Genomic DNA, 23,589 nt, shown 5'->3' on the forward strand with positions numbered 1-23,589 from the left:
GGAGGGGGAGGGGGAGGGGGAGAGCAGAGCTGCTGGCTGAGCAGCTGCCGGCTGGGGATGGGGCGAGAGCCCCTGGGGAGGGGCCTGGGGGTGGACAGCAAAGCTGGAAAGGAGCTGCCAGATCTCAGCATCCATCCGCCTCTGGGCCTCATCCGCCTGGGGGACCGAGAGAGGGAGGACAGAGGAAAGGAGCAGAAGGACAGAAAGGACACCATGAGGCTCTGCCTGCCCCCTGGTCGTGCCAGGCCCAACCAGCCGCCCACACCTGTGCTATCTGTTCACAAGTGCCGATGCCTGAAGCTCTGGCCTTTGCACCTGCTGCCCTTTTGCTCCCCGTGAGACTGGTGGAGCTCCCTGGAATGGGCCCGGACTACGGGGAGAAGCTCATAGAGTGGGTGCCCCTGGTAAGAGAGGGGCAGACAGTTCTGCCCAAGCTCAGGCTAGAGGGGCTGGAGGCAGCCCCAGGGGCATATATGGTGCCGAGACGGCTCCTTGGGCCTCACGTTCCGTGCATGCCCAATGGTACCAGCCCAAGCCACTCACAGCTCTGTAATGCTTCCCAAGGGCAACACTGGAGTGGTCCGGGCATCAAGTTGGGGCCTGGCCTGGCCTGGGGGAAAATAACCCAGGAAGGCCAGCGCCTCAGCCCCAAGCTCCTACTTGGACTGTGCTCTCTGGTTGCTTCCCTGGGGCCCTTAGACACAGGCTGTCCCCAGCCAGGCCTTGGCTGTCCCCTGTGACAGCCACTGTGTCCGGCCCTTGCCCTGTGGGGGCCCCAGGATCCTCCCAGCAGCCACAGCTGCCTGCAACTGCTCCTCTGAGAGGGACGTGCAGTTCTGACGGGTAGAGGGCACAGGCCAGCTCATACCCTCCCGTAGCCCCAGAGCTGGAGCCCTGGGGGGTGTCCTCTCCCCGTGGATATGGCGGCCAGAAAGGTCCACGCGGACTGGGGAGAAAGACGCATGCTCCCCTCTCCAGGCTGGCACACAGGGTTAACTCCAGGCCATGGAGGGCCATACAGACACAGATGGTTAATGTAGGCTGCTTGGGAGACAGCGCAGGGGTAACCTGGTGGGCCAGGTATAGTCACGTGGTTTAGCATCAAGTTAGTTTCCTGGCTAACTCAGCCACCACTCTGGCCACAGACAGCTGGCACCAGGACCAGACCACACAGTAGATGAGGCACATACCCCTCCTGGTTCTAACTCCTGCTATCACAGGGCTTGGGCACAGCAGTGCCCTGACCGGGCGCCATCGGTCACGACCTGGGTCCACGTGCACCCATATTGCCCGGGGCGCTGGGCACCTCCCCACGCAGGGCTGAGGGCATCCAAGAACACACCATGCCCACGTCACATCAGTTTCACACCACTCAGATTGCGGGCCTACCTGGTGAGCCTGTCGCGTCCGCGCAAAATATGCCTCCCTCTGTGGGGCACAGGAAAATGCCAGGAGAGGGAGTCAGAGAGACAGAGAGAAAGGTCTGGAGCTGCAGGGCAGTAGGGAGGAAGACACGGAGGCCAGGAGAGGAGGAGAAAAGGCAGCCAGCCCTGGGAGGAGGCTGGGATACGTGGGTCTGTCCAAGGAACAGGGACAGGGCAGCCTTGAACACCCCCTCCTAAGTGTCCCTGACCTTCCTGGGGCCCTGGGTGTGGGGACACATCTGCTTGAACACCGGCCTCAGCCAGCAGGGGATGCCTGTACCAAGACCCACTTTCGCTGGGTGCCCCCAGGTGGCTCTGACCACTCACAGAACCCATTTGGGCGGCCGTCCTGGAGTGCAGCCCAAGACCCTGCGCCCCACCGTGCCACTAACACCATCGCCCCATCACCTCCACGCTAGACCATGACACTGGAGGAGCAAAGACTCCGACGAGTGTAGTATTTAAGGGCGGCCTCTGACCTGGTTGGAATCCCAGCATTGCCACCTTCAGGCTGTGGGAGCCCAGGAAGTCACCTAACCTCTCTCACCTCAGTCTTCTCACTTATGCAACAGGGCAGTAGTTGTACTTAGCTCATACAGTTGTGATTTATGACATGTAAAAGTGCTTGCAACAGTGCCCAGCACAGGGTAAGAGATCAGTAAATACGACCTCTAATAAGAATTACCCAACACCAAGCACAGGGTTGACAGCACAGAGGGAATTCCATGTGTGAGCAAATGAATGAAACTGAAACTGTGTCTCACTTGTCCTTGTGTTTCCAGGGCCTCACTCAGGACCTGTTTGTTGGCTAACTGCACGAAAGCTAATAATCATTAACAGGCACGAGGCATGAGCTCTAATCCTCCGAACTGCTTTGGAGCTGAGGTTTACCAAAGGCAGCCAGCTGGGAAGTGGCAGGGCTGGGTTTAGACCGAGGCCTATATGACCCCAAAGGCTGCACGCTTAACCATGACATGGCTGATGCCTCCCTGCCAGCCTAAACTGCTCTGAGGTCAACTCGTGTCCGAGTCCCTGCTAGCCCCAGGGCTTGGCAGGGGCCTGGCTCAGAGCTGGCGATCAGGCAGGGTCTGCCAGGCCCTGCTGCATGTCACACCTTGTCTCCCTGGTATGTCTCCGGCAGCTGCCAGTAGAAGGACTCGTGGCCAAGGTTAGCGAAGTTGCCAAAAGTAAGCTGGGCACCCTCGGGCACCAGTTCCACGGTGAAGCCTCCTGTCAGGTGGCTGTTCCGCTGTGGGTTCACCAGGGTGAAGCCTTGGAAGTCCCCAGGGGCAAAGTGGGTGGAGATCTGGCAGCAGAAGGACAAGGGTCAGCCTGGGCACTGGGGCAGGCATCTTGGTGGGGGAGGGGCAGGGATGGGCATTAGAGTGGGGAATGGGGGGATGGTGAGACCAGGGCTAGGACAGAAATAATGGGGAAATGGAGAGGACATTTGGGGGAAGGAGGGGGTTGGGGTCAGTGATGACATAAGCAATAATGGGGTCATGGGGAGGGCATCAGGGGCGGGGGCGAGGGTTGCTGGGATCTGTGCTTACATGGGCAGTGACGGAGGCATGGGGATGCCACTGGGCTAGGCTTCTCACCTGCCCTGCCCTAGTGATGAGCCAGGAGAGGCCGGCAGCAGGCCCCGGTGCCGGGGCAGTGTAGGGGCTCTTACCAGGTGGCGTGTGTAGGAAGAGCTGGTGCACTGCTGGGTGACGCCCATGCAGAAGCAGGGCAGGCAGCCAACCGCGTTGCTGGCGCTCAGGTGAAAGTGGTGGGGCCGGCAATAGCTGCAGGTGAGGCCTTCCACCTGGGCCTGGAGGATGGGTAGAAAGGTGGGAGCGGGGAGCTTGGATGGCTCTCTTGCACCTTCAGCAGCCTCTGAGGCCAGGCTTCCCAGCCACTTCCAGCAGTTCTGGGGAGCCCCTGCTGCCCCCATGCCTAGGCCTCAGCTCCCATCAGGTGCTGCCTGACTTCCCACGAGGCCCCGAGCAGTGGGGCAGAGATGCGTCCTGTGAGGAAGGGTGGCGGGGGCGTAGGGACAGCCCTGAGGGTATGGTGACAGGGAAGGCCTGGCAACCGCCGTGGCTGCGGTTCAGGGCCTCGTGGAGGGCAGGGGTTTGTACTAACCTTGCACTGGCATTGTCCAGCAGAGTCACACTGGTCGCTGATGCTGCCCTGGGGGTCACAGCCACAGCCGGTCGGCTCTGGCAACTGTCCGTCTCCTGAGGTGGAGGGAAGCCACAGCTGGAACCCCAAACCTGCCACCGAGCATCCCCATTTTCACCACCCTCTGGGCATCTAACTCGCCACCTGAGAGAGGAAGTGTTTGCTTCTGAACACCTACCACGCCCAGGCGTTATACACATTCACAGCAGCCCTCTGGGGTACGTGGGCCTTTTCACTGCCCCGGTTTTACAGATAAAGAAGCCGAGGCTCAGAAAGGTGAAAGTCACTTGCCACAGGTTGAAGGAGAACAAAGGCTCTGTCCTAGCTCCACCCCTAGGGTAGCCCGATCCCAAAAGCCTCCCCAACCAGACTCACTTCGACAAGGCTGGCCCTGGCTGGGGTTGCCATAGTAACCTGGGGCACACCTGTGGTGAGAGAAAGCACTGGGTGAATGAAAGGAAGAACCACAGAATCCAGGACTGTGCTGGGGGTCCCCGTATTGGACTCAATGACCTCAGAGTGCTGGAAGGAAACGATTAGCCTAACTCACCCATTTCACAGATGGGGAAATAGGTGGGAGAAGAAGGGCAGGAACGTGCCCAGCATGGTCAGTCCTCAAACCCAGGACTTTCAGCAAGAATGAGGGGTTTTCTGGGAAGATTCTGGCCTGGTTGGGGCAGGGGTGCAGGGGGTGTTGGGAGTTGGGGGTAAACTGCAGGCCCAGATCTCTGAGGGCCTCGAATGCCAGGCTAAAGGTTTAGGCTCTCGGGTAAAGGAGGTGATTGTCTTCTGGGGGCCTTTGTGAGGCAGAGTGGGCGGATTCTGGTTCCTTCTGGTCAGGAGGGCTGGGCCTAGCCTTACTCCAGGGGCAGCCCCTCCTGCACGCTCCCCGCCCTGCCCGCACCTGCCTCACCTCTCACAATGACGCCCGCTGTGGCCTGGGGAACACGCATCACAGGTGGGGTGGCCATCTGTGTCCAGAAAGCAAGTGTGGGTGGCTCTGTGGGTGTGGGGGGCAAATTTCCAGTTAGAAGGTCAGCAGCTCTTCTTTTAGGACCAGGGCAGGAGGGAGAGGAGGAGCAGGCATGTGAGTTAACGTGTCCTGAGTGCCAGCTACATGCCAGGCTCCATGCTAAGGGTTCCATGGCATCATCTCATGCTCACACCAGGGGCCAAGGTGGAGGTACATCATTATCACCATTTCACAGATGAAGAAATTGAGGCCCAGAGAGAGAAGTGTATCTTATACAAAGTGACACCTTGAGGAAGTGGTGAGGCCACGATTTAACCACTGCCTCTCAGAAGGGTCTGGGAAGAAGGGAATCGGGGACAGGGCAATGGACGTTTCAGGAAAGGGCAGGTACAGGCAGGGACTGGACGCACTGGCCAGCAGCGGGGGCTCCATGACAGGGGCATGGCTGGCAGTCTTGTGGTGTCCCACGCTGGGCATCCCCGTAATATCCGGGCTGGCACTGCTCACATCGGGGGCCTTCTGTGTGGTGCTGGCAGCCCTGTGGGGGGGGGCGGGGGGTAGAACGTGGATTGAGGCTGAGCCCCTGGAGGCCACAGATCCCTGGGGTAGGAAAGAAGGAGGGTGGGACTCACCTGGCAGGAACCTGTTTCGGGCTCACAGACCTCTGTGTGGCCATGGCAGCTGCAACGTTCGCAGGTGCCCAGGTAGAGGCCGCTGGGCATGCGTGTATAGCCTGTGTCACAGTCCTGGGGGCAGGAAGATGACGGTGGAGGGACTTCCTCAGCAGGGGCCATTCTGGGAAGGGACCACTGGATGGCTGGGGTGGGCTTGGGGAGGTGGGAGAGCTAAAGGAGGAGGAGCCAGCAAGCACTGTGGAGGGAGCTGGCTGGACAGGTGGGTGGGCCCCAGGGCTCACCTGGCAGGATGGGCCACGGTACCCAGGTGGGCAGGTACACTGCTCCACTTCCAGTGCAGGGTCCTGGCCGGTGTCCTCAGGCACAGCCACATCCATGCTGATGCCAGAGACCCTGGGTGTGGCAAGACCCACTATGAATGAGCACTCACGCTGGGCCTGGCACCCCTGGAGCCCTGCACGCTATCACCTCATTAATCCTCCCAGCAGCCCTGCTGTGATGCTCCTGGGGCCCCGTCCAGCTCCCTGACTGGGCGTCCATGCCCCAGCAGCTGCAAGGGCTGTGGTGAAAGGCTTATACCTGTAACTTCCTCCAGGGAAGGAAGTTCCTTGCCAGGAGAGGTCACACTGTCCCACTCCCTTGGGGTGGCCAATGACAGATGGACCCAGTCCCAGGGTCCAAAGTCCCTCTGCCTCAAGGCAGGATGACTCTGCAGGGCTCCATGGGGATGAGACCGAGGAGGGTCTTCACCTGACACCGCTTCCTTGCCTGGCCACTTCTCCCTCCTGTGTCCCTCCCTCCCAGGTTCTCCTTGTCAATCACGGGCACCCAAATCCCCATCTCAGCCTTTGCTTCTTGGGGACCCGATCTAAGACAAGCCTTCTGAGGGAGGTACTGTTATAATCTCCATTTTACAGATGGGGAAAATGAGGCACAAGAAGGCCGCAGAGCTAGAAAGCAGCAGAGCTGGCAGTCTGGATGTACCACGTCGCACCGCTTAGCCTGGAGCCACCCCCAAGTCCCCTCCGGTCCTCCCGCCCCGGGCCCAGACACCTGCTCTCCGCTGGCCGCTGGGTGTAGGATGCCTGGATCAGGAGGGTGTCGATGCCCGCCAGTGCCATCAGCAGGTGCTCCCGCGTGGCCGGCTGCCCGTCAGGCCGCTGCCATGCTTGCTGCCGAGGAAAGAGCTTATGGGCTGCAACCCCTGACAGCCTGACACCTGAGTGAGAGGGGCAGGGGGCCTGCCCGCCTCCCCCCGGGGGTCTCCTGGGATGGCGTTGCTCACCTCTCGGAAGGGCACGGTGAAGGTGCTGGGCTGGCCGGGGCTAGGCTCCTGGGAAGTGTGATGCTCTAAGATAATGTTATTGCCCTGCAGTACCACCAGCGGCTGCCTGTGCAGGGCTGCGGAGCCAGGCTGGGGCCGCTGGGTCACCGTAAAGCGCAGCTCTCCGCCATAGGAGGTCACCTGGGATACAAGGCAGACAGGTGCTCAGCTGGGGCCCCCACCGTCGGGCCCTGCCACTGCTCCGGCCACCTCGTCCACCTCTTCTCCAAAGGTACCATGCTGCCTGGAATTCCCCTTCTCTTCCCACCCGCCACCCACCTTGTCCCCCAGGAAGCGTGAAGGGAGGCCCCAGAAGTAGGGCCCAGACGGGAGGCTGTGGAGGGAGGAGACCAGTTCCCCGGGCATGGGTGACGAGATGCCCTCGCTGGTGTTGTGGGTGCCCGCGGCGTTGGTCAGGCTGAACGGAGTGGGCTCCCCAGAGGCCCCCAGCACCTGCGGGGGTGGGGGGAGAAGAGGCCGGGATGGGGGCTGTGGCCTGTGACTGGCCCTTGGTCCACCCAGCCCTGGGCTTGGCGGTCCCGCCAGTCTGCCAAACCACCCGCCTCGGGTAGGTACCTGTGCGCGGCTCCAGGAGGCGCTGGTGCACTGGCGACTGACGCCCATGCAGAAGCACTTGAGGCAGCCGTCAGGGTTGCGGGTGCTCAGGTGGAAAGAGCCAGCGACACACTCGTTGCACAGACGCCCCACCACGTTGCTCTGCAGGCACAGAGCTGGGAGCTGCAGGGTGGCCCACAGGAGGGGCTGCCTGGAGCTTCCGGTCCAATCCACCCATATTCTAGATGGGAACCCAAGGCCAGAGGGAGCCGTGAAAAGAGCACACGAATGAGGGCGGCCACCATGTGAACAATAATTCCTCATTAACGGGAGCTTATACAACCAATCGTTGTTCTCTTTTCTCTTTGGTTGCTAGGGGGCTCACGAATAAATTTTCGACTTGAAATATAGCAACGTGGTCAGAATAATTACTGCTACTATGAATGGAGTGTTTCATGAACTGTGCTAGTTTCTATTCGACCAGCACCTCAATTAACTCCTCTAAGTCCCTTGAGAGGGATGTGACATCTCTATGCTTCACACGAGGAAACTGAGGCTCAGGAATGGGAAATGATTTACACAGGGTTCCTCAGCTTGCTAATCCACTCTGGGATGTAACATCAGGAATGCCTGATTCCAAAATCTTGCCCAGTTCTTTTTTCTGCAGACACCTGATGCTCCCACCCTCAATGCAAACCATTTCCCTCCTCTGAGCCCCCATCTCCTCATCTGTGAATTGGCGATGCTACTAGCTACACCATTGTGTCAATGTGGAATGAAAGCACGGTTAAAGCAAAGGTACAGTACAGCTATAACGGTCACACAAAGAATGGCTAGCAAAGGACCTGAGACTTGAACCCAGGTCACCTGCCACCCCAAACCAGTGCTCCTTCCTGATGCCGGGCCACCTCTCGTGAAGGGGAAGACGAGCCCACCAGGCCCATCCGCCTGCAGCTAGGTCACCACCCACCGGCCAAGGAGCGATGGAGAGGATGGAGCCTCCTTCCTCCCTCTCCCAGCTGTGTGCTGGGACCCAAGGCCCCTGGGGTGGGGGAGGGGAGGGCACGCGTACCTTACAGAGGCAGGCCTCTCCGGAGGTCCCCGTGCTGCCTCGCTCATCACAGCGCACAATCTGCTGGTCTGGAGACACAAAGTAGGTGTGGGCAGGCAAGACGGGAGTGGGATGGACGTAATCTGGACAGAGTGGGGCGGCTCTCCAAGGATCATGGGGTTCGTGCTGGACTCGGGGACTGGGGCCTGGTGGGCAGCCTGGGGAGGTGCCAGGGGATGGTGGCTGCGATACTCACTGGTGGGCCTGCACTTCCCGCCGGGCTGGACGGGGTTGCCCTCATATCCGGGGGCACAGCTGGGGGAGGGAGAGGGTTGTCAACGGCACTCCCATGCCCCCACCCATGATGGCCTGCTTCTCCCAGCCCCCACCGGCTCTCCCTCACCTCTCACAGCGGCGGCCCGTGTAGCCTGGGGCACACGCATCACACGTGGCTTGGCCATCCGTGTCCAGGAAGCAGGTATCTGAGAACCTGTGGGTACCAAGCGGACAGGACATGGGGCAGGGCTGCGATGATGGGCCAGGCGAGGGCTTACAGTCCCACTCTGGGAATGACTGCTGTCCACAGGGACACGACAGGCTATGAAGCCCACCTGCTCTTGGTCTGCAGCCTCATAGCAACACTAGGAAGACAGATGGGCCCATTGTGTGGAAAAGGAAGCAGGTCTGGAGAGGTCAAGGGGCCTTGTATAATTTAGCGACCAGGTGAAGATTTGAACCCCGGCAGGTCTCCCATCTCCCTGCCCAGAGGATGCCCCTAGCCTGCAGCACTCCCCACTCCCTCAGCCCTACGTGCCCCATCTCGAGCTGGGTCTGACCTGCGGGAGGCGTCGATGTATGGGCAAGGGCAGGGCCGGCAGGCAGTGGCCGTGGCCTTGGTGGCGTCACCAAAGAAGCCGGCCTTGCATTTGTTGCACTGTGGCCCCTCTGTGTTGTGCTGGCAGTTCTGGAAGGAAGGGGAAGGAGTGGTTCAGGTTCTACAGAGCAGCCCTCTGACCCCAGCGTGAGGCCACGTTGGACCAGATGGGCTCCTTGAGGGTGGGCTTTTGAGGCTAGCTAGATCAGCCTCTCCCATCATGCTGGAACTACCCCACAGCTTTGCAGACAGGGGAGCACCCAGCTCCATCCTGACGGGGAGCTCACCACCTCACGTGGCAGCCTGTCCCACAGAAGGTTCCAAATGCCTGCTTTGTATTGACCTAAACCCACATTCTTCTTCCAGTCCACACCCACTGGCTAGTTTTGCCTTCTGTAGGCCGTTCCTTCTACCCCTGACAGCTCTTCAGGGATTTGGAGATAACAGTTTTCCCTGTTTGAGGCTTCTTTCTGTCAGCTCCACAATCCCAGCTCCCTCTACCATTCCTAAGACATAATGTATGATTTATAGGCTCCTTCCTCTCAGGAATGCCCTGCTAAGGGCCATGCTTTACACAGTACTCTCCAGGATTGGTCTGACCAAGGTGGAAGAGAGTAGCTCTTTCACCTCTCCTATCTGGACATAATATCTCTGTTAACGCATCCACAGGTCATGATAGCTTGGGTGGCAGCCGTGGCAGTCACTCTGGAGGCTTGTGGTAAGCTCTGGGTACAAGGAAGCCTCAGCCTGAACCTCCCGCTGAGCCCTTGCCCCTAGCCAGGATCCAAGTACCAGCTGGCATGACTCACCAGGCAGTGGCCATACACAGGGTCACAGGAGCTGGCATGGCCATTGCAGCTACAGCCAGAGCAGGTGCCCAGGTAGGGCCCACCAGGCACCCGGGTGAAGTGGGCATCACAGCTCTCACAGGACAAGCCGGAATAGCCAATGGGGCATCTGTGGGGACAGGACCAAGACAGTGGCTGCAAGAACCATGAGGCCTTGCTGTTTCTCCCCTATCTTTGCCAGGGTCCCTGTGGTCCCCGGCCCTGCTGGGTCAGGCACCTGCACTCCTCTACGCTGTGGGCGCGGCCATGGCTGGTAGCGTAGGTGACAGTTGTATCCATGGAGATGTCACTCAGCCCCACGCTGGCCATCTTGGCGTTGTACACGGTCTGGATGAGCACAGCTTCCAGGCTCTGGAGCACCAGCAGCATCTCCGCTCGCTGCACTGGCTGGCCAGACTCATGGACCCAGTGCTCCTGAGTGCGGACAAAGGTGGGAGGGGTCATGCGTCAGCACCTGCCCAGCCTGTACCCCCTTCACCGCCAGCCCTGAGGGATCAGGCCCCACATACCTCAGAGAAGTGGACTTGGCGCAGGTTCACAGAACCGGGCTGGGTGGGTGTGTGGCCTCGGGAGAGCAGGCGATGTCCAGCGCCCACCAGGACCACGTCTGGCCGCTGCACTGGCTCCAGCATGCCACGTGCCAGCTCATAGCGCACCTTGTAGCGCAGGGAGCCACCGTAGGAGTCCACCTGGCCGAGATAGGGCAGTTCAGGGCTGGGCCAGTCATGGGCACGCTTGATTCCCACTGTGTGTCCACTCGTTCCCCTCCTCCCTCACTCTGCATAGCCGGTACTGCGTGTCCAGCACGGAGCTGGGCACAGGGAAGCAGAGATGGGTGCGACTTGGGTTCTGCCTTGAGGATGCTCAGTCCAATTTGGGGGAGGAGTCTGATAATACTGTGTAAAAGGTGCCCAGGGAGGCCGGAGGAGGGCACTGGGCCCAGCTCAGACATGGCGAGTGATCCGAGAGGGCTTTCCAACAGCTGAGTCAGCATTCCTTCCAACCTGACAATGGCAGGCCTGACCCTGCCCTGAATGAATGAGCCGCTGCCCACGGGGGGCTGCGCTGGGGCAAGACAACACGTCTCCCAGAGCAAAGACTGCCCTGCTGCCCCCCAGCTTCAGAGGGAGCAGAGCCCAGGCAGGTTCTGGGCATGTGCAGCAGGGCTCGGCCACCTCCCCATCCAGGGCAGCAGCCCGGCCTGTCACCTTGTTGCCCAGGAACTGCTCAGGCAGAGCCCAGAAAGAGTCATGGACCAGGAAGCGTCGGGACAAGTCGACCAGCTGGAACTCCTGCAGAGCGGTGTCGATCTGCAGCTGGGTGGAGGAGAGGGGCGGCATGCCAGGCTGCGTGGGCGTCGTCACATTCACGCCTGGGTGGCAAAGGGGAGGGGTGAGGGCCATGCATGTTCTGGCCTGAGATAGCCCCCTTGAGGGGCTGTAACCCAGAGAGATGGGAAAGTTTTGGGAGAAATGTGATTTAGAGAGAACGTTAGTCTCTCTCCCAAAGTCAAATAAAAGCAAAGTTTTTTTTTTCCTCCTGAAGTTCTGAAGCGTCTCCCAAAGCATGCTCTGAGCAAAGCCAATGCTTCAGAATGATGGCTGGGAACCATCTGGGAACCCCAGGGTCAAGGAAAGGTCAAGGGGATTTTTTGCAGCAGGACTTTTCAGAGCCTTTGCTTGCCAACAGATCCATGGACTGTCAGGGTTGGAACAGCCCTCAGGAGGCAGTAGAGAGCTACACAGGGCTGAAGAATGGGCACCCAAGTCCTGGTTCCACCACCCTCCAGATGTGTGATCTGAGCAAAGGCCTCAGTTTCTCTATCTGTAAAATGGGGGTAATAGTGGCTTGCCTCACAGGGTTACTAGGAAGCTAAAATGAACAAACTGATATAAAACGCTTAAAACAGAATGTGGCACAAAGGAGGTGCTCAAAAACCGGTTAGCTGTTACTGCTGCTGTTATTATGACGGGTCATCTAGTCCAGCCCTCTCCTACACACACACACACACACACACACACACACACACACACACGGGAATTCTCTCTACAGCACCCTCCCAGATCTTGAGGGAAGTACCAACCATCCAAGAGATGGCACTTCTGTGATAATGGCAATGTTCCTGAACCCAGGTCCGTTTGATGCCTGGGCCCACGCCATTCTGCCTCTCAGAGCCAGAGAGCACTGAGTCCAACTGCCTGCCTTCATGTTTGGGAAAACAGGCCCAAAGAAGCCAAGAGTCTCAAAGTCACACAGGCAGTAACTAGTGCATCTGGAGGTCAGCCCCGGGCTAAGAAGATGCCAAAGCCTTGGCTCTTAATGCTCCGGGGTCACTGGTGCCTCTGCATTCTGCAGGGTGAGGATGACGAGGACAGTGAGGATGACATCAGGAATACTTACTGGGCACCTACCAGGGACCAAGCACTATTCTCAGTGGCTTATGCATATTAATCCATTAAGTCCTTGTAACAACCTGGGTAGTTAATATTTTATCCCCATTTTGTAGATGAGAAAACTGAGACACAAGATAGTAACTTGGCTAAGGGCACACAGGCAGTAAGGGTCAGGGTCAGGATTTGAACACGGACTCCGGCTCCAGAGCCCATCCTCATCGTCACCTAACGCAGGCGAATATCAACTGTGGGTTTGGCTTTTCCTAAAAAAGTTTGTTTTCCCCTGAAATGCTCTTCTTACAGGGCTCAGCATTTCTTCAGCAATGCCGTGTCCCTCCCTGAACTGGCCCCACATGTCCAGGGCATGCTGCTCTCCCATGTCTGCCCTCTGAGCCCGCTGGAGCCTGCCGCTTGCCTCCCATCCACCAACGCACCCTTGAAGTCACTGGGCCGGTCAAAGCGCAGCCGGATCTGGTCTCGGAAGCGGCTGCTGCTCTGGCACACGGTGGTGATGCCAAAGCAGAAGCAGGGCAGGCAGGAGGTGCTGTGCTCCAGGTAGAAGTGCCCGTCGGGGCAGGGTCCTGTGGGGCGGCAAGGGAGCAGGCTACGGCCGATCCCAGGCAGGCAGCCCCGGCTCCAGCCCCACGCCCGGTGCCCACCTGCCCATGGGCCGTACCTCGCTGCGGGATGAGCTCCAGGACACCGTCGGGGATGCCGAACACCATGCCTCGGGTGTTCATGGCCTCACATGTGTAGGCGCCCTGGTCTGCCTCCTTCACATCACGAATGGTCAGCGTGCCACGGCCCCCCTCACTCGTCATTGTCACCCTGGTGGGCCCCGAGACAGAGGTGGGGGTCAGGCCTGGACCACTGGCCGCACCTCCGCCACATCCCCAGCTCCTGCTGGGGCCCAGAGCTGTACCTGGGATGAGAGGGGATGTGGCCCCAGTTGAGTCTCCAGTTGATGATGGGGGTGGGGACGCCAATGGCCACACAGGTGAGGGTCACTGTCTGGCCCTGGGAAGCCTGGACCGACTCTTGGGGAGGGGTCACCACCTGGGGAGGCACTGGGAGATGGGAGCAGAAGTGAGGGGTGGGAGGGGCAAAGGGAGGGGAAAGAGACAGTGGGGAGGGGCCCAGGGCCCAGAGCTCGCCGCCCAGCTCCCTGCTCACTGCAGCCAAACTCGTCGCTGCGGTCGGGACAGTCACTCTCCTCGTCACAGTGGAAGCTGGCTGGGATGCACGTGCTTGTGGAGACACAGCGGAACTGCGTGGGCCCGCATACGTCCTCGGGGTGCTTGGCGGCTGGGGACAGAGCCAGGTGGTGTGGGCAGTGGGCACTGCCCTCAGGGAGGACCCCCATTACCTACCCATGCCCAACAGCCCACCCTGCCCACCTTCCCCAGGTGTCCCCAGGATCACTGTCTCATCTCGCCCACATGACAACACAGCTGCCCTGACCAGGTCCAGACCCAGACTCTGCGGCCACGACGCCGTCCACAGCGTCATGGCCACCGGTCAGCAACGAGGCGCACTCTACCTGCGTCCCCAAGACAGTTACACCTGGCACGCCACAGTCGCGCAGCTCCTCCCACAGCCAGCCACCAGAGAAGCACGAGACCGCTGGTCAAAGGCACGGCCCCGGGGGCCAGGATCTCTGGACGCCGGGAACACCTGGGCAGTTCTGGCTACTGGAAGGGTCTTGCGAGGGCCTGCCGCAGCCTGGACCTCACTGCTCTGTACCCCTCTAAGTAGCCTGACCTGAGGCAGCCATCTAGGGACTGGGCAGAGGCCTGGAGCTGGCCTGGCCCCAGGGCTGGGCCCCAGCTAGACATCTCTAGTAGATGGTAACTGACATTCTATTTCTGGAAGACTGAGCTTGATACAGACACGCAGGCAGGGACAGAAAGGGCAGAGTGGTGCAGGAGCAGAGGCCACCCGTCCACAGAGAAGGCACAGAGAGGAGACCGGGAGGCAGCCACCTACTCCCACTCCCTCGGGGGCTTCTGTCCCAACACCCCACGAGCCCCCGAAGTCATCTGGCTTTCATGCTCTCTGTTCTGCGCTCTGTCAACAAGGACTTGGTCTTCCTTAGACTGTTCCCCCGCAGAGGCCTCTGAGAAGGGCTTTTCAACTAAAACCCTCAATTACTTCTCTGTCCCAAAGGGCCATGTTGTCAGGCAAGCTCAGAGCCACAGAAGGGGATCATAAAACTCTGCCAGTCTGCAGCACCCTTCTCTCCAGGGTTTGCTGCAGAGCAGGGAAGGTGAGGGGAGGCGAGGAGGAGAAGCCGGACCAGCGGACACTAGGAATGTCAACACGCACTCAAACGTGTGACCCAGGATCACAGAGCAATGGTTAGAAGATTATCCTCAATCTTGGACTAATAAGCCCCAGGGTTCACCTCCTAGGACAGAAACCACAAGATGCTACCTGATATGGTCTCTGAGTCTCCAGTCTCACCCATTTGACTGTCATAATGTTTATAACATTGACTAGATGGATGGACGAGCAATGGATAGATGGCTGAACAGATGAAGAGGAGGAAGGAAAGATGTTGGCTATATGAACGGCTGGCTGCCTGGAGAGCTGGCAGGATGGATAATGCATGGATGGATGATAGATGGACGGATGAACACATGGGTGGCAGGAAGGATGTTGGACAAATGGATGGATGGATAGACAACAGATTGATGGATGATAGAATGGATGATGAAATGGACAGAAGGAAGGATGCTGAATACGTAGATACGTAGACAGACTGATGAAGAACTTTGCAGATAAATAATGGATGGATGGATAGTTGGATGAGTGGGTGGGTGGATAAATGGATGCAAGAGAGGAAAGATGCTGGACAGACGGACGGACAGATAGTGGATAGTTGAATGGTCACACAGATGAAAAGCTGGGCAGATGGAGGAACAAATAACTCAGAACCAGCTCTAGATGAAAAAACTCTAGACCCTTAAGAGGAAGGCTTTGACTCACACATACATCAAGGACCCCTTCATCAAGGGACGCTCGTGTATCAAGCCTACTCGTCTGACCCCCACACAAGCATATATGAAAAAGAGAAGATGAATGGTAACAAAATAAATAAAGAGACATTAACCGCGGGTAGTCTACTGCTTGCTACAAAGGCCAGCTCAGAGTCAAAGAGAGATAAACCTTAAAATTTATCCCCAGGGCCTCTACCACTCAGCCAGGGACAGCACACAAACCTGCCCTCAAAGGGTTGGGGCTCAGGGAGCTAGGCCAATGGGCCGGAGACGCCGGAAGGACGCTGGGACACTCACGGCAGTCGGCTTCATCGGTGCGGTCCTCACAGTCAAAGTCGCCATCACAGCGCCACAGCTTGAGGGCACAGTGCCCGTTTCCACAGGGGAACTCGTTGGGTTCACAGGGTGGGGTGGGGCCTGGGGGGACCAGGCAAGGTTCAGTGGCCGTTTCCCCACCCCCTGCATCCCCACCCACGCCCCTGCCCGGCCCTCACCGCAGTCCAGCTCGTCACTGCCGTCCCTGCAGTCCTCCTGCCCATCACACACGTAGTCTTTGGGGATGCAGTGCCCACTGCGGCATGTGGCCTCGTGGGGCCCACAAGACACGGGCCAGCCTGGACTGGGGAACACAACCTGGGGAGCAGGGGTGGCTGGGAGCTGCCGTGGGATGGCTGTCTCCGGCTGGGACGGTACAGGTGGTGTCTCCGCCAGAGGTGGTGGCTGCGAGCTGAGCTTGGCGACCGGCTCCTCTGTGGACAGAGCCCGCTTAGCGTTGGCATGAAGGGGTGACTCCTCACCCCTCGCCCCCTGCCACTCCCCAGGCCCTGACCCTGTTATCACCCCTCCTGTGTCCTGCCCACCTCCCGCAGACCCCTTTGCCTGCAGCAAACCCTCGCAGCCCCGGACTGACTTGGAGGCCACCGTGTCCCCAGACAGCCCCTCACCACAATCGAGTTCATCAGACATGTCCCTGCAGTCAGGCCTCCGGTCACAGCGATACTCCAGGGCCACACATTCATTGTAGCGGTGGCAGGCAAACTCCGCCTCGGTGCAGACCCTTGGGAACTGGGGCACTGTGGGGGACAGTCAGAGAGGCAGGCAGGAGGTTGGCAGAAAATGTCACGGGTGGCACAGGCACTGCAGAGCTGGGAGGGGGCTTTGGGGCTCCGTGTCAGGCCACGTGGTTTCTGGCAGATTCAGCGAGGGCACAGAGCACGTGGTGAACACATCCACAGCACATGTGGGATGGGGGCTATGTGGCAGGGGCCTCACCCATCCCTTACACAAACCCCACACACAGTTAACACACCACACCATGCAATGACCACAGCACACACGTGCGGGCCACAACCAGGCCTAGAGAGGATGCAGAGGAAGGGGAGGAGGGGCGGCCTGTGGGCTGTGCCCAGCCATCTTGCCCTCATCCTTCCTTCCCCTCCATCAATTAGCTTCTCTAGTTACCCGGCTCAGCCTGGGTCTGGCTTACACTCTCACCTGGTGTCACTGCGGCCACCACAGCGGCCAGGGGGGGCGGGGGTGTCTGTGCTGGAAAGGAAGGTGTGATCAGCAGCCGTCCCACCTGGGACCTGGGGACGATGGGCTGCAGGGCTGAACCAGGCCCATCCTACCATCCCTAGCCAGGAGGACTCATTGGAAAGCGGGGATAAGGGGACTGGAGCCTCAGCAATCTTCAGACCTGGGCCTGGGGATGCCAAAGAACGAACTTGATCTTTGGGCACATTGATTGAGGTTTTACGTGCAGAACAAATGATTTCACCCTTTTTTTTCTGATCGGGTGACACTATGGTAGGGATGAAGTTTGTTCAGTTCTGGGTTCCACTTAGTCCGGGATGGTGACATTTCCCAGAGAGAGGACTGAGATGGAGACTGGGATGGGATGGAAACTGTAGCTTGTGAGGAATGAACTGGGACTGCTTGGCCTAGAGAAGAAAACACTAAGGGAGTTGAAACAGGAGACAGAGGGTGCAGTGAAAAGAAAGCTGGGCCTGTATAAAATGGATAACTAATAAGGACCTGCTGTATAAAAGAAATAAAATAAAAGAAAATAAAATAAAAAAAGAAAGCTGGGCCGACTGAGGGTACGAAGGCCAGGCCTGCGCATCTAACAGCTGTGTGGCTTGGGGCCAGTTTCCTGTTCTTTCTGAGCTGCGTTTCTCAGCTCGTCTCATCACAGGTTCTGGCAAGACCAGCAGAGACACAGGGTTCGGTTTACATTCTGGCTTCTGCACTATCTGTGTATGTGGATTTGGATAAATCATTTTTCCTCGCTGGGCCCCAGTGCCCTCATCTCTAAAACAGGAGAAATAATATCTGCTTCATAGGAATTCTTACGAAGACTGAACGGTCAGTGAAGAATTGTTGGTTATTGTTAAACACAGAAGTGTTTTTGGACCTGAAAGCACTGTATGAAGAAAGGAATTATTATTACCTATCGTCAGCAGAGAGGTTAATAGAGAGTGGAGACTGGGTCTACTGAGTACGTGTTAGAGGAAACACATGTTGCTCAACCCAAGCCAAGACTGCGTAAAGATGGGGCAGACTCATAAGGTAGTGAGCTCCCTGTCCTTAGTGGTGTGCAAGGCCAAGCTAGGAGAGCCCATGGTAGTGACACTGAAAGGGGGCCCACATGAGTCTGAGAAATTGGAGGAGGTGACCCTCAGTTCCAGGGCGGGCTCACCTGTGCCCAGGCGTCGGAACTGGAATCCCTGGGGAGAGGTGATGTAGGAGGCGATGGAGCCACTGGAGATGACGGTGTGGAGCACCTCCTGAATCTGAGCCCCATCTGCATTCCCTTCGGAGCCCACATCCAGCTCCACAAAGACACAGCCGTCCAGCTCCCTAGGGACGGGTGTCAGGGGCAGGGCAGCAGGGTGAGGAAGATGTCTGGGGTCTCAGCTCCTCCCTTGGCCCCCTGCCTGACGCTCAGACCTGATCTCTTGACTCTCCCCCTGCTTCTGGTTAGCCTGTACCCCATGCAAGGCAACTTAAAGTCCAAATTGTACCCTACCAATTCCCAAATTTCTACCAACAGAGGTTCAGCCCATTAGGCCTCTCTTGCCTCCCCTCCTGGCGCCCGGCCCCTCCCCATCCTTGCCAGTCCCTCACCAGCCCCCACCCCCCACCCCAGGGGACCCTGCTCACTTGATGAACACCACACTGACAACCTGGTCTCCAGGAATCTTCAAGTACTCTGACTCCAGCTGGAGAGGGACACGGCACCATCAGCCTCCAGATCCCTTCACCCCACCTTCAGTCCTGCCCTGCCATACTCGGCGAGCTCCACAAAGCCCCTTCACCTCACCGTGTCTACCACAGCCTCGGACACCTCTCGGAACTCCTCGGAGCCTGCATCCTCCAGCTGAGGGCTGTAGTCGATGGAGCGAGTGAAATTTACCAAGGCTCGGAAATAAACTGCAGAAAGGAGTTGGGGGGGGGTCACTATGAGGGGCCCAGCCTGGCAGGCAGTGGCCTCAGGCAGCTGGGCCAGTGGGTGGAAACGGGGGGGATGGTCCCCAGAGGCCTCTCGCTGAGGCTGACACCTGCGTGCCCACGGCTGTGCCCAGCTCTACCTGTAGGAGCACGTGCTGCAGTGACCCTGGCAGGCCGCCCAGGGATCAAAGCCGAGGCCCCACCCTTGAGTGAATGGCTTCAACTAACAGGGAGAATGGCCCGATCCAGATACCAAGTGACAGTGCAGAAGAGAAGACCTCCACTGGCTCAGAGGAAGGCTGGGTAAGAAGGGGTGGCTTCCAGAGGAGGTGGACCTGGCACAGAATTTTTTTTTTGGCCGCACCGCACCGCTTGTGGGATCTTAGTTCCCCGACCAGGGATCAAACTCGGGCCCCCCGCGGTGAAAGCACTGAGTCCTAACCACTGTATCGCCAGGGAAGTCCCCCTTTTTTTTTGGCACAGAAATTACTCGAGAGTGACCATGACATGCTTCCCCACCCCCCATTCACGCCGGTCATCACCCTCAGGGTTCAGCTCAGTCATCACCTCCTCCAAGAATACTGCCTGAGCTGCCCTCCTTTCCCAACCCTGGCTGGGTAGAGGCCTCTTCTCTGGGGGTCCCCCAGCCCCTTGGCTTCTCCCATCAGAGCACCTGCTACCCCACGTGGCACAGATCCTGCCAGAGCATCGTCATAAAGATCGTGGGTTCTGAGGTCAGCCACACATCAGGCCTGGACCTTACCTCTCTGAACTTGTTTCCCTTTTGGTCAAATGTGCATATTAATTCCATTTACCACACTGGGTTGCTGTGGGGAATAAACGATATCATGCTTACAAGGCCATCTCCCTGTGCACGAAGATGCAGCGCCTGGCATAGAGCAAGTGCTAGGGAATCAGGAGCTGCTGTCATCTTTCTCTCTACTGCTAGACTATAAACTTGATGGGGAGAAATCTTGGATCTCATTCACCCTGTACCCCAGTGCTTGCATAGAGCCTGGTACAGAGTAGGTGCCTAATAAGTGATTGCGGAATAAATTCATAGCAGATTGGGGTGAGCATACACTTACAACTATTGTTTATTAAGCACCTACTATATACACTTTATGCACATTAAATCTCATAATGTTCAGAGTTCATAATAGAAGTTATAAATATGAGTTGCAAATGAATCATATATATGTACACACACACACACGCACACACAGTGCTTAGATCAGAGCCTGGCACATAGTAGGGGCAATATAATATGAGCTATTACTATATGAGAGGCAGTATAGCTTAGTGGTTAAAAGCTCAGCCTCTGGAGCAGAATTTCCACTTACAATTAAAGTAACTTAAAATTGCCCTGTGACCTTAAGCAAGTTACTTAATCTCCCTGTGCCTCAGTTTCCTCATCTATAAAACAGGGACGATAGTAGTGCCCACCCCAGAGGGCTGTTGGGAGGATGAAATAAGACAATGAATGTAAAATGCTTATGGCAGTACCTGGCTCACACTAGGGGCTGCATGCGTTAGCTGTATTATCTCTGGTCTTTTCTTTTTTTTTTTTTTTTTTTCGGTACGCGGGCCTCTCACTGTTGTGGCCTCTCCCGTTGCGGAGCACAGGCTCCGGACGCGCTGCATCGGCAGGCGGACTCTCAACCACTGCGCCACCTGGGAAGCCCCTATCTCTGGTCTTTAAGACAAACTGAAGGAATGGATTTGGTTTTATTTCTTCCCATCTGAGAGAGGCATTCATTGCTTTATCGAATCTATACTGAAGGTCTTTCATATGCTTGGCAGTGTTTTAGGGGCAAGGGATACAGCAGTGAACTTCATAAAGATCACTCTCTAGGGGGAGGAGAAAGGAAATAGAACAAATGGGCAAGGAATATATGGACTATGAGGGAAAAAAAACAAGGGCTGGGGGAGCGGGCGTGCTGGCGTGGGGGTAGCTCGCTACTTCCCCAGGGCAGCCAGGAAGGCCTCTCCGCAAAGGGGATGCTTGAAGGCAGAGAGTAAGGTACTGGGAGGCCCCTGAGAGAAGCGCACTCCAGGCAAAGGGGACAGCAGCTGTGCCTGAGGCAGAAGTGGGCTCTGAGAAGTGACAGACGAGCAGCGTGTGGGCAGCAGAGCAGGGAGTGGCACTGGCTGGGCCTGTCCTCTTTCCCCTTTACTCTGTCCGGCAGGTCCACAGGTGCACACGCCCTCTGCGCCTGGACCCTCCCCCTCTGCGGCTCACGGAGCAAGTCCTGGGCACATCAGGGTGGCAGCCTAGCAAGCAGCCGGAGGGAACTCCTGCACCAAGAGAAGGTGCTTGTGAGGGCAGCGCTGCCTGCGCTGAATCACAGGGACCATGCCGGGCGGGCGGGGCCCCGTGGGCTGGAGCGTGAGGGCCGCGAGCTTGGCCACAGAGGCCTCTTGTGAGCTGGCACAGAGGCCCATTGAAAGTCCCCCACCCTGGCCCCTGGCCTCAGCCCTGCGGCCCAGCGCGGGCGAGGAGGCCAGGCCTCTGCCCAGGAATGTGCCCGCTGCTGGGGGAGGGGGCTGAGGCTCCACAAAGTCCCTTTCTACTAGGGCCTGGGAAGGGCACGGACCCTCCAACCTGAGCCCACCCCCTGTCTTCTCCCAGATCAGGGGCAGGTCAGGATGAGCACACCCCCTTTTCCACCCTGAGCGGCCTCCCCGTGGCAGGTATCTGAGGGCTGGGGCAGAAGGAGAGTTTCAGGAACCAGCCCCCAGAGCTCAGGGTGCTGATGGGAATGATGCAGACTGGGGTGGGAGTGCTCTCTGGGCGCCTGCCTGGCTGACCAGCTCCACGCTGGCCCTCATCTGACCCCATCTGGACAGCTCAGTTGGAGCCAATGGCTGGAGGGACGGGAGGCCCAGAGCTGCCCGGCACCCGGAGTGGGGTGGGGAACGCACACCTGACCACCCCCAGCCCCGGAGCCAACTACCCCACCTACGCTCGATACCCAGTCCCTGCTCAACAGAACTCGTCCCCCACACACCTGAGCCCCCGAACCTCAGCCCAGTCCCTCTGGGTCCCCAGGATCAGCGAGGCCCGAGGCCCTAGCCTTTTCCCCGAGGGGTTGCTGCACCCATCCTGCCTACATCAGGGGTCCGGCCCACTGTGCTTAGATTGTGTGCCCGGCTAGGGCAGGGGAGAAGGTGAGGCCAGCTGGGTGGGGACAGAGGCAGGCCTGGCCCCAGACCCTGCAGAGAGGTGCCTCTGACCCTCAAGTGTGACCAAGTGCAGGCCGGGGAGGAAAAGAAGACAAAGGAGTGAGAGGAAGAGCTGGGAGAGAGGAGGGGGAGGGAGAGAGGGAAAGGCGTCTCCTCATCGGGCTCCAAGACCATCACACCAGCCACTGGAGGGTGGCCCGGGGGTGGCCCAGGGCCTGCAGAGAGGGAGGTGAGGAGGGGCAGAGACAGCAGGGAGGTGGCGAGACCAAAGGGAGAGACAGAGCGGGGAAATGACAGAGAGACACAGAGACTGATGGAGACAGAAAACAGAAAGAGATGAAGCAGACAGAGAGATGGAGACAGAGACACAGAGAGATAGATATAGGCAGAGACACAGAGAGAAAGTGGTGGGGAGAATGAGAGAGAGAAAAGACGAGACAAAGGCAGATTGAAAAGAGGGAAAGACAGAGGGACATGGAAGCAGAGATGCAAGTCCAAGAGGTGGAGGGAGAAAGGCAGCGTGAGACAGAGACACACAGAGTAGGAAAGAGATGGCCCAAGGCAGGGGAGGGAGGGAACAGGGGAGACACGTAGACAGTTTGTCAGCAGGACAGACAAAGAGACAGTCAGAAGGTGGAAAGATTGGGCGAGGGGAGGTGGGCAGGGTTCCCAAGGTGGGGAGGCAGAGCCAGGAGCTGTCCAGGAGGGGTCCTGGCCTGGGGGTGGCAGTCAGGGCTGGGACAGAGCCAAGGGGAGCCGCAACCCTGCCCAGGGAAGGGGTGAGGGAGGAGCCATCTCAGACATTCCAGGGTCGGGGGTTGGGTCAGTCAAGGGGTGGCCAGGCATGGCCCCATCATGGTCAGGACGGCCCTTGCTCACCAGAGTTAGGAGGGACCTGCCCTTGGGCAAGGCTGAAGCAGGCACCCTGACCCTGGGAATCAGGGAGACTTATCTGATGCCCCCTGGGCTGAGATTCAGCCCAGCTGCCTGGACCTGCCCCAGGGGCAGCGGGCTGGTGCCAGCGTTTGGGTCCGGAGGGCCTAAGGCCCCACATATTCCCACAGATCAGCCCCACCTACAAGACCTACAAGGAAAGGCTCCTGCCCTGCCCTTGGGCCCTCCCCAGCTGCTGCCCCCCATCCCCATCCTTCCCCCACCTCTGGCTTCTCTTGCCCTCATAGCTGCTTCTCATGGGAGGAGGTGGGCTAGTAAGGACCACTCAAAGCAGGTGGGGCTGCTGTGAGCAGTCCCCTGGAAGGGGGCTCTAGATATTTCTGAAGGGACAGGGTGGACTGGCCCAGGGCCTCAGCAGGCAGACTTGGCTTGGCAAGAGGCAGCTCCCAGAGACACATCAGCATAGGCCATTCTGGGGTGTGCATGGGGCCCACCTGACACCCACACACAGGCCCCACACAGCTCCCAGGCATCTGTAGCCCTGCAGAGACCTACACATGGAAAAGCTTCAGGCAGTGCCTGCGTCCCAGGTGCTGGGAGGTCACAGTCAGGACTGTGCCACCCAGGGGTCAACCCTCCTATCCATACTGGCCCGGTTAGGATGCCACCCTCTGGCATTGGGATGCTTCTGATACTCCAGCCGTAGGGAGGCAACCCCGTCCCTGGAGGGACCCAGGCCAGAGACGCCCAAGGCCTGCTGGGGTGGGCAGCACAGGGATGCAGCGGGGCCGCCCAGTGGTGACTCTGAGCTGAG

General features: G+C 58.5%; 1 protein-coding gene across 1 annotated transcript in view; it reads right to left on the reverse strand.

Annotated features, from left to right (window-relative positions):
• The window catches only part of HSPG2 (heparan sulfate proteoglycan 2), a 106,481-nt gene that overhangs the window by 41,143 nt on the left and 41,749 nt on the right, over nt 1–23,589 (reverse strand). Inside the window, exons 5-34 of the mRNA XM_024766869.1 lie at nt 18,568–18,677; nt 18,408–18,466; nt 17,944–18,104; nt 16,190–16,318; nt 15,740–15,994; nt 15,543–15,662; nt 13,420–13,551; nt 13,169–13,313; nt 12,923–13,074; nt 12,681–12,827; nt 11,062–11,225; nt 10,363–10,542; nt 10,071–10,267; nt 9,815–9,962; nt 8,968–9,095; nt 8,535–8,621; nt 8,388–8,446; nt 8,153–8,220; nt 7,102–7,242; nt 6,805–6,978; nt 6,487–6,666; nt 6,255–6,373; nt 5,483–5,594; nt 5,199–5,312; nt 4,977–5,104; nt 4,507–4,593; nt 3,969–4,018; nt 3,555–3,649; nt 3,100–3,240; nt 2,539–2,730 (exon numbers count right to left, since the gene is read on the reverse strand). Of these exons, the coding sequence (XP_024622637.1) occupies nt 2,539–2,730; nt 3,100–3,240; nt 3,555–3,649; nt 3,969–4,018; nt 4,507–4,593; nt 4,977–5,104; nt 5,199–5,312; nt 5,483–5,594; nt 6,255–6,373; nt 6,487–6,666; nt 6,805–6,978; nt 7,102–7,242; nt 8,153–8,220; nt 8,388–8,446; nt 8,535–8,621; nt 8,968–9,095; nt 9,815–9,962; nt 10,071–10,267; nt 10,363–10,542; nt 11,062–11,225; nt 12,681–12,827; nt 12,923–13,074; nt 13,169–13,313; nt 13,420–13,551; nt 15,543–15,662; nt 15,740–15,994; nt 16,190–16,318; nt 17,944–18,104; nt 18,408–18,466; nt 18,568–18,677 (3,974 nt within the window). The remainder of the gene's footprint in view (nt 1–2,538; nt 2,731–3,099; nt 3,241–3,554; nt 3,650–3,968; nt 4,019–4,506; nt 4,594–4,976; nt 5,105–5,198; nt 5,313–5,482; nt 5,595–6,254; nt 6,374–6,486; nt 6,667–6,804; nt 6,979–7,101; nt 7,243–8,152; nt 8,221–8,387; nt 8,447–8,534; nt 8,622–8,967; nt 9,096–9,814; nt 9,963–10,070; nt 10,268–10,362; nt 10,543–11,061; nt 11,226–12,680; nt 12,828–12,922; nt 13,075–13,168; nt 13,314–13,419; nt 13,552–15,542; nt 15,663–15,739; nt 15,995–16,189; nt 16,319–17,943; nt 18,105–18,407; nt 18,467–18,567; nt 18,678–23,589) is intronic.

The sequence above is a fragment of the Neophocaena asiaeorientalis genome, unplaced genomic scaffold (assembly GCF_003031525.2).
Source record: "Neophocaena asiaeorientalis asiaeorientalis breed wild unplaced genomic scaffold, Neophocaena_asiaeorientalis_V1.1 scaffold79, whole genome shotgun sequence".
Taxonomy (NCBI): domain Eukaryota; kingdom Metazoa; phylum Chordata; class Mammalia; order Artiodactyla; family Phocoenidae; genus Neophocaena; species Neophocaena asiaeorientalis.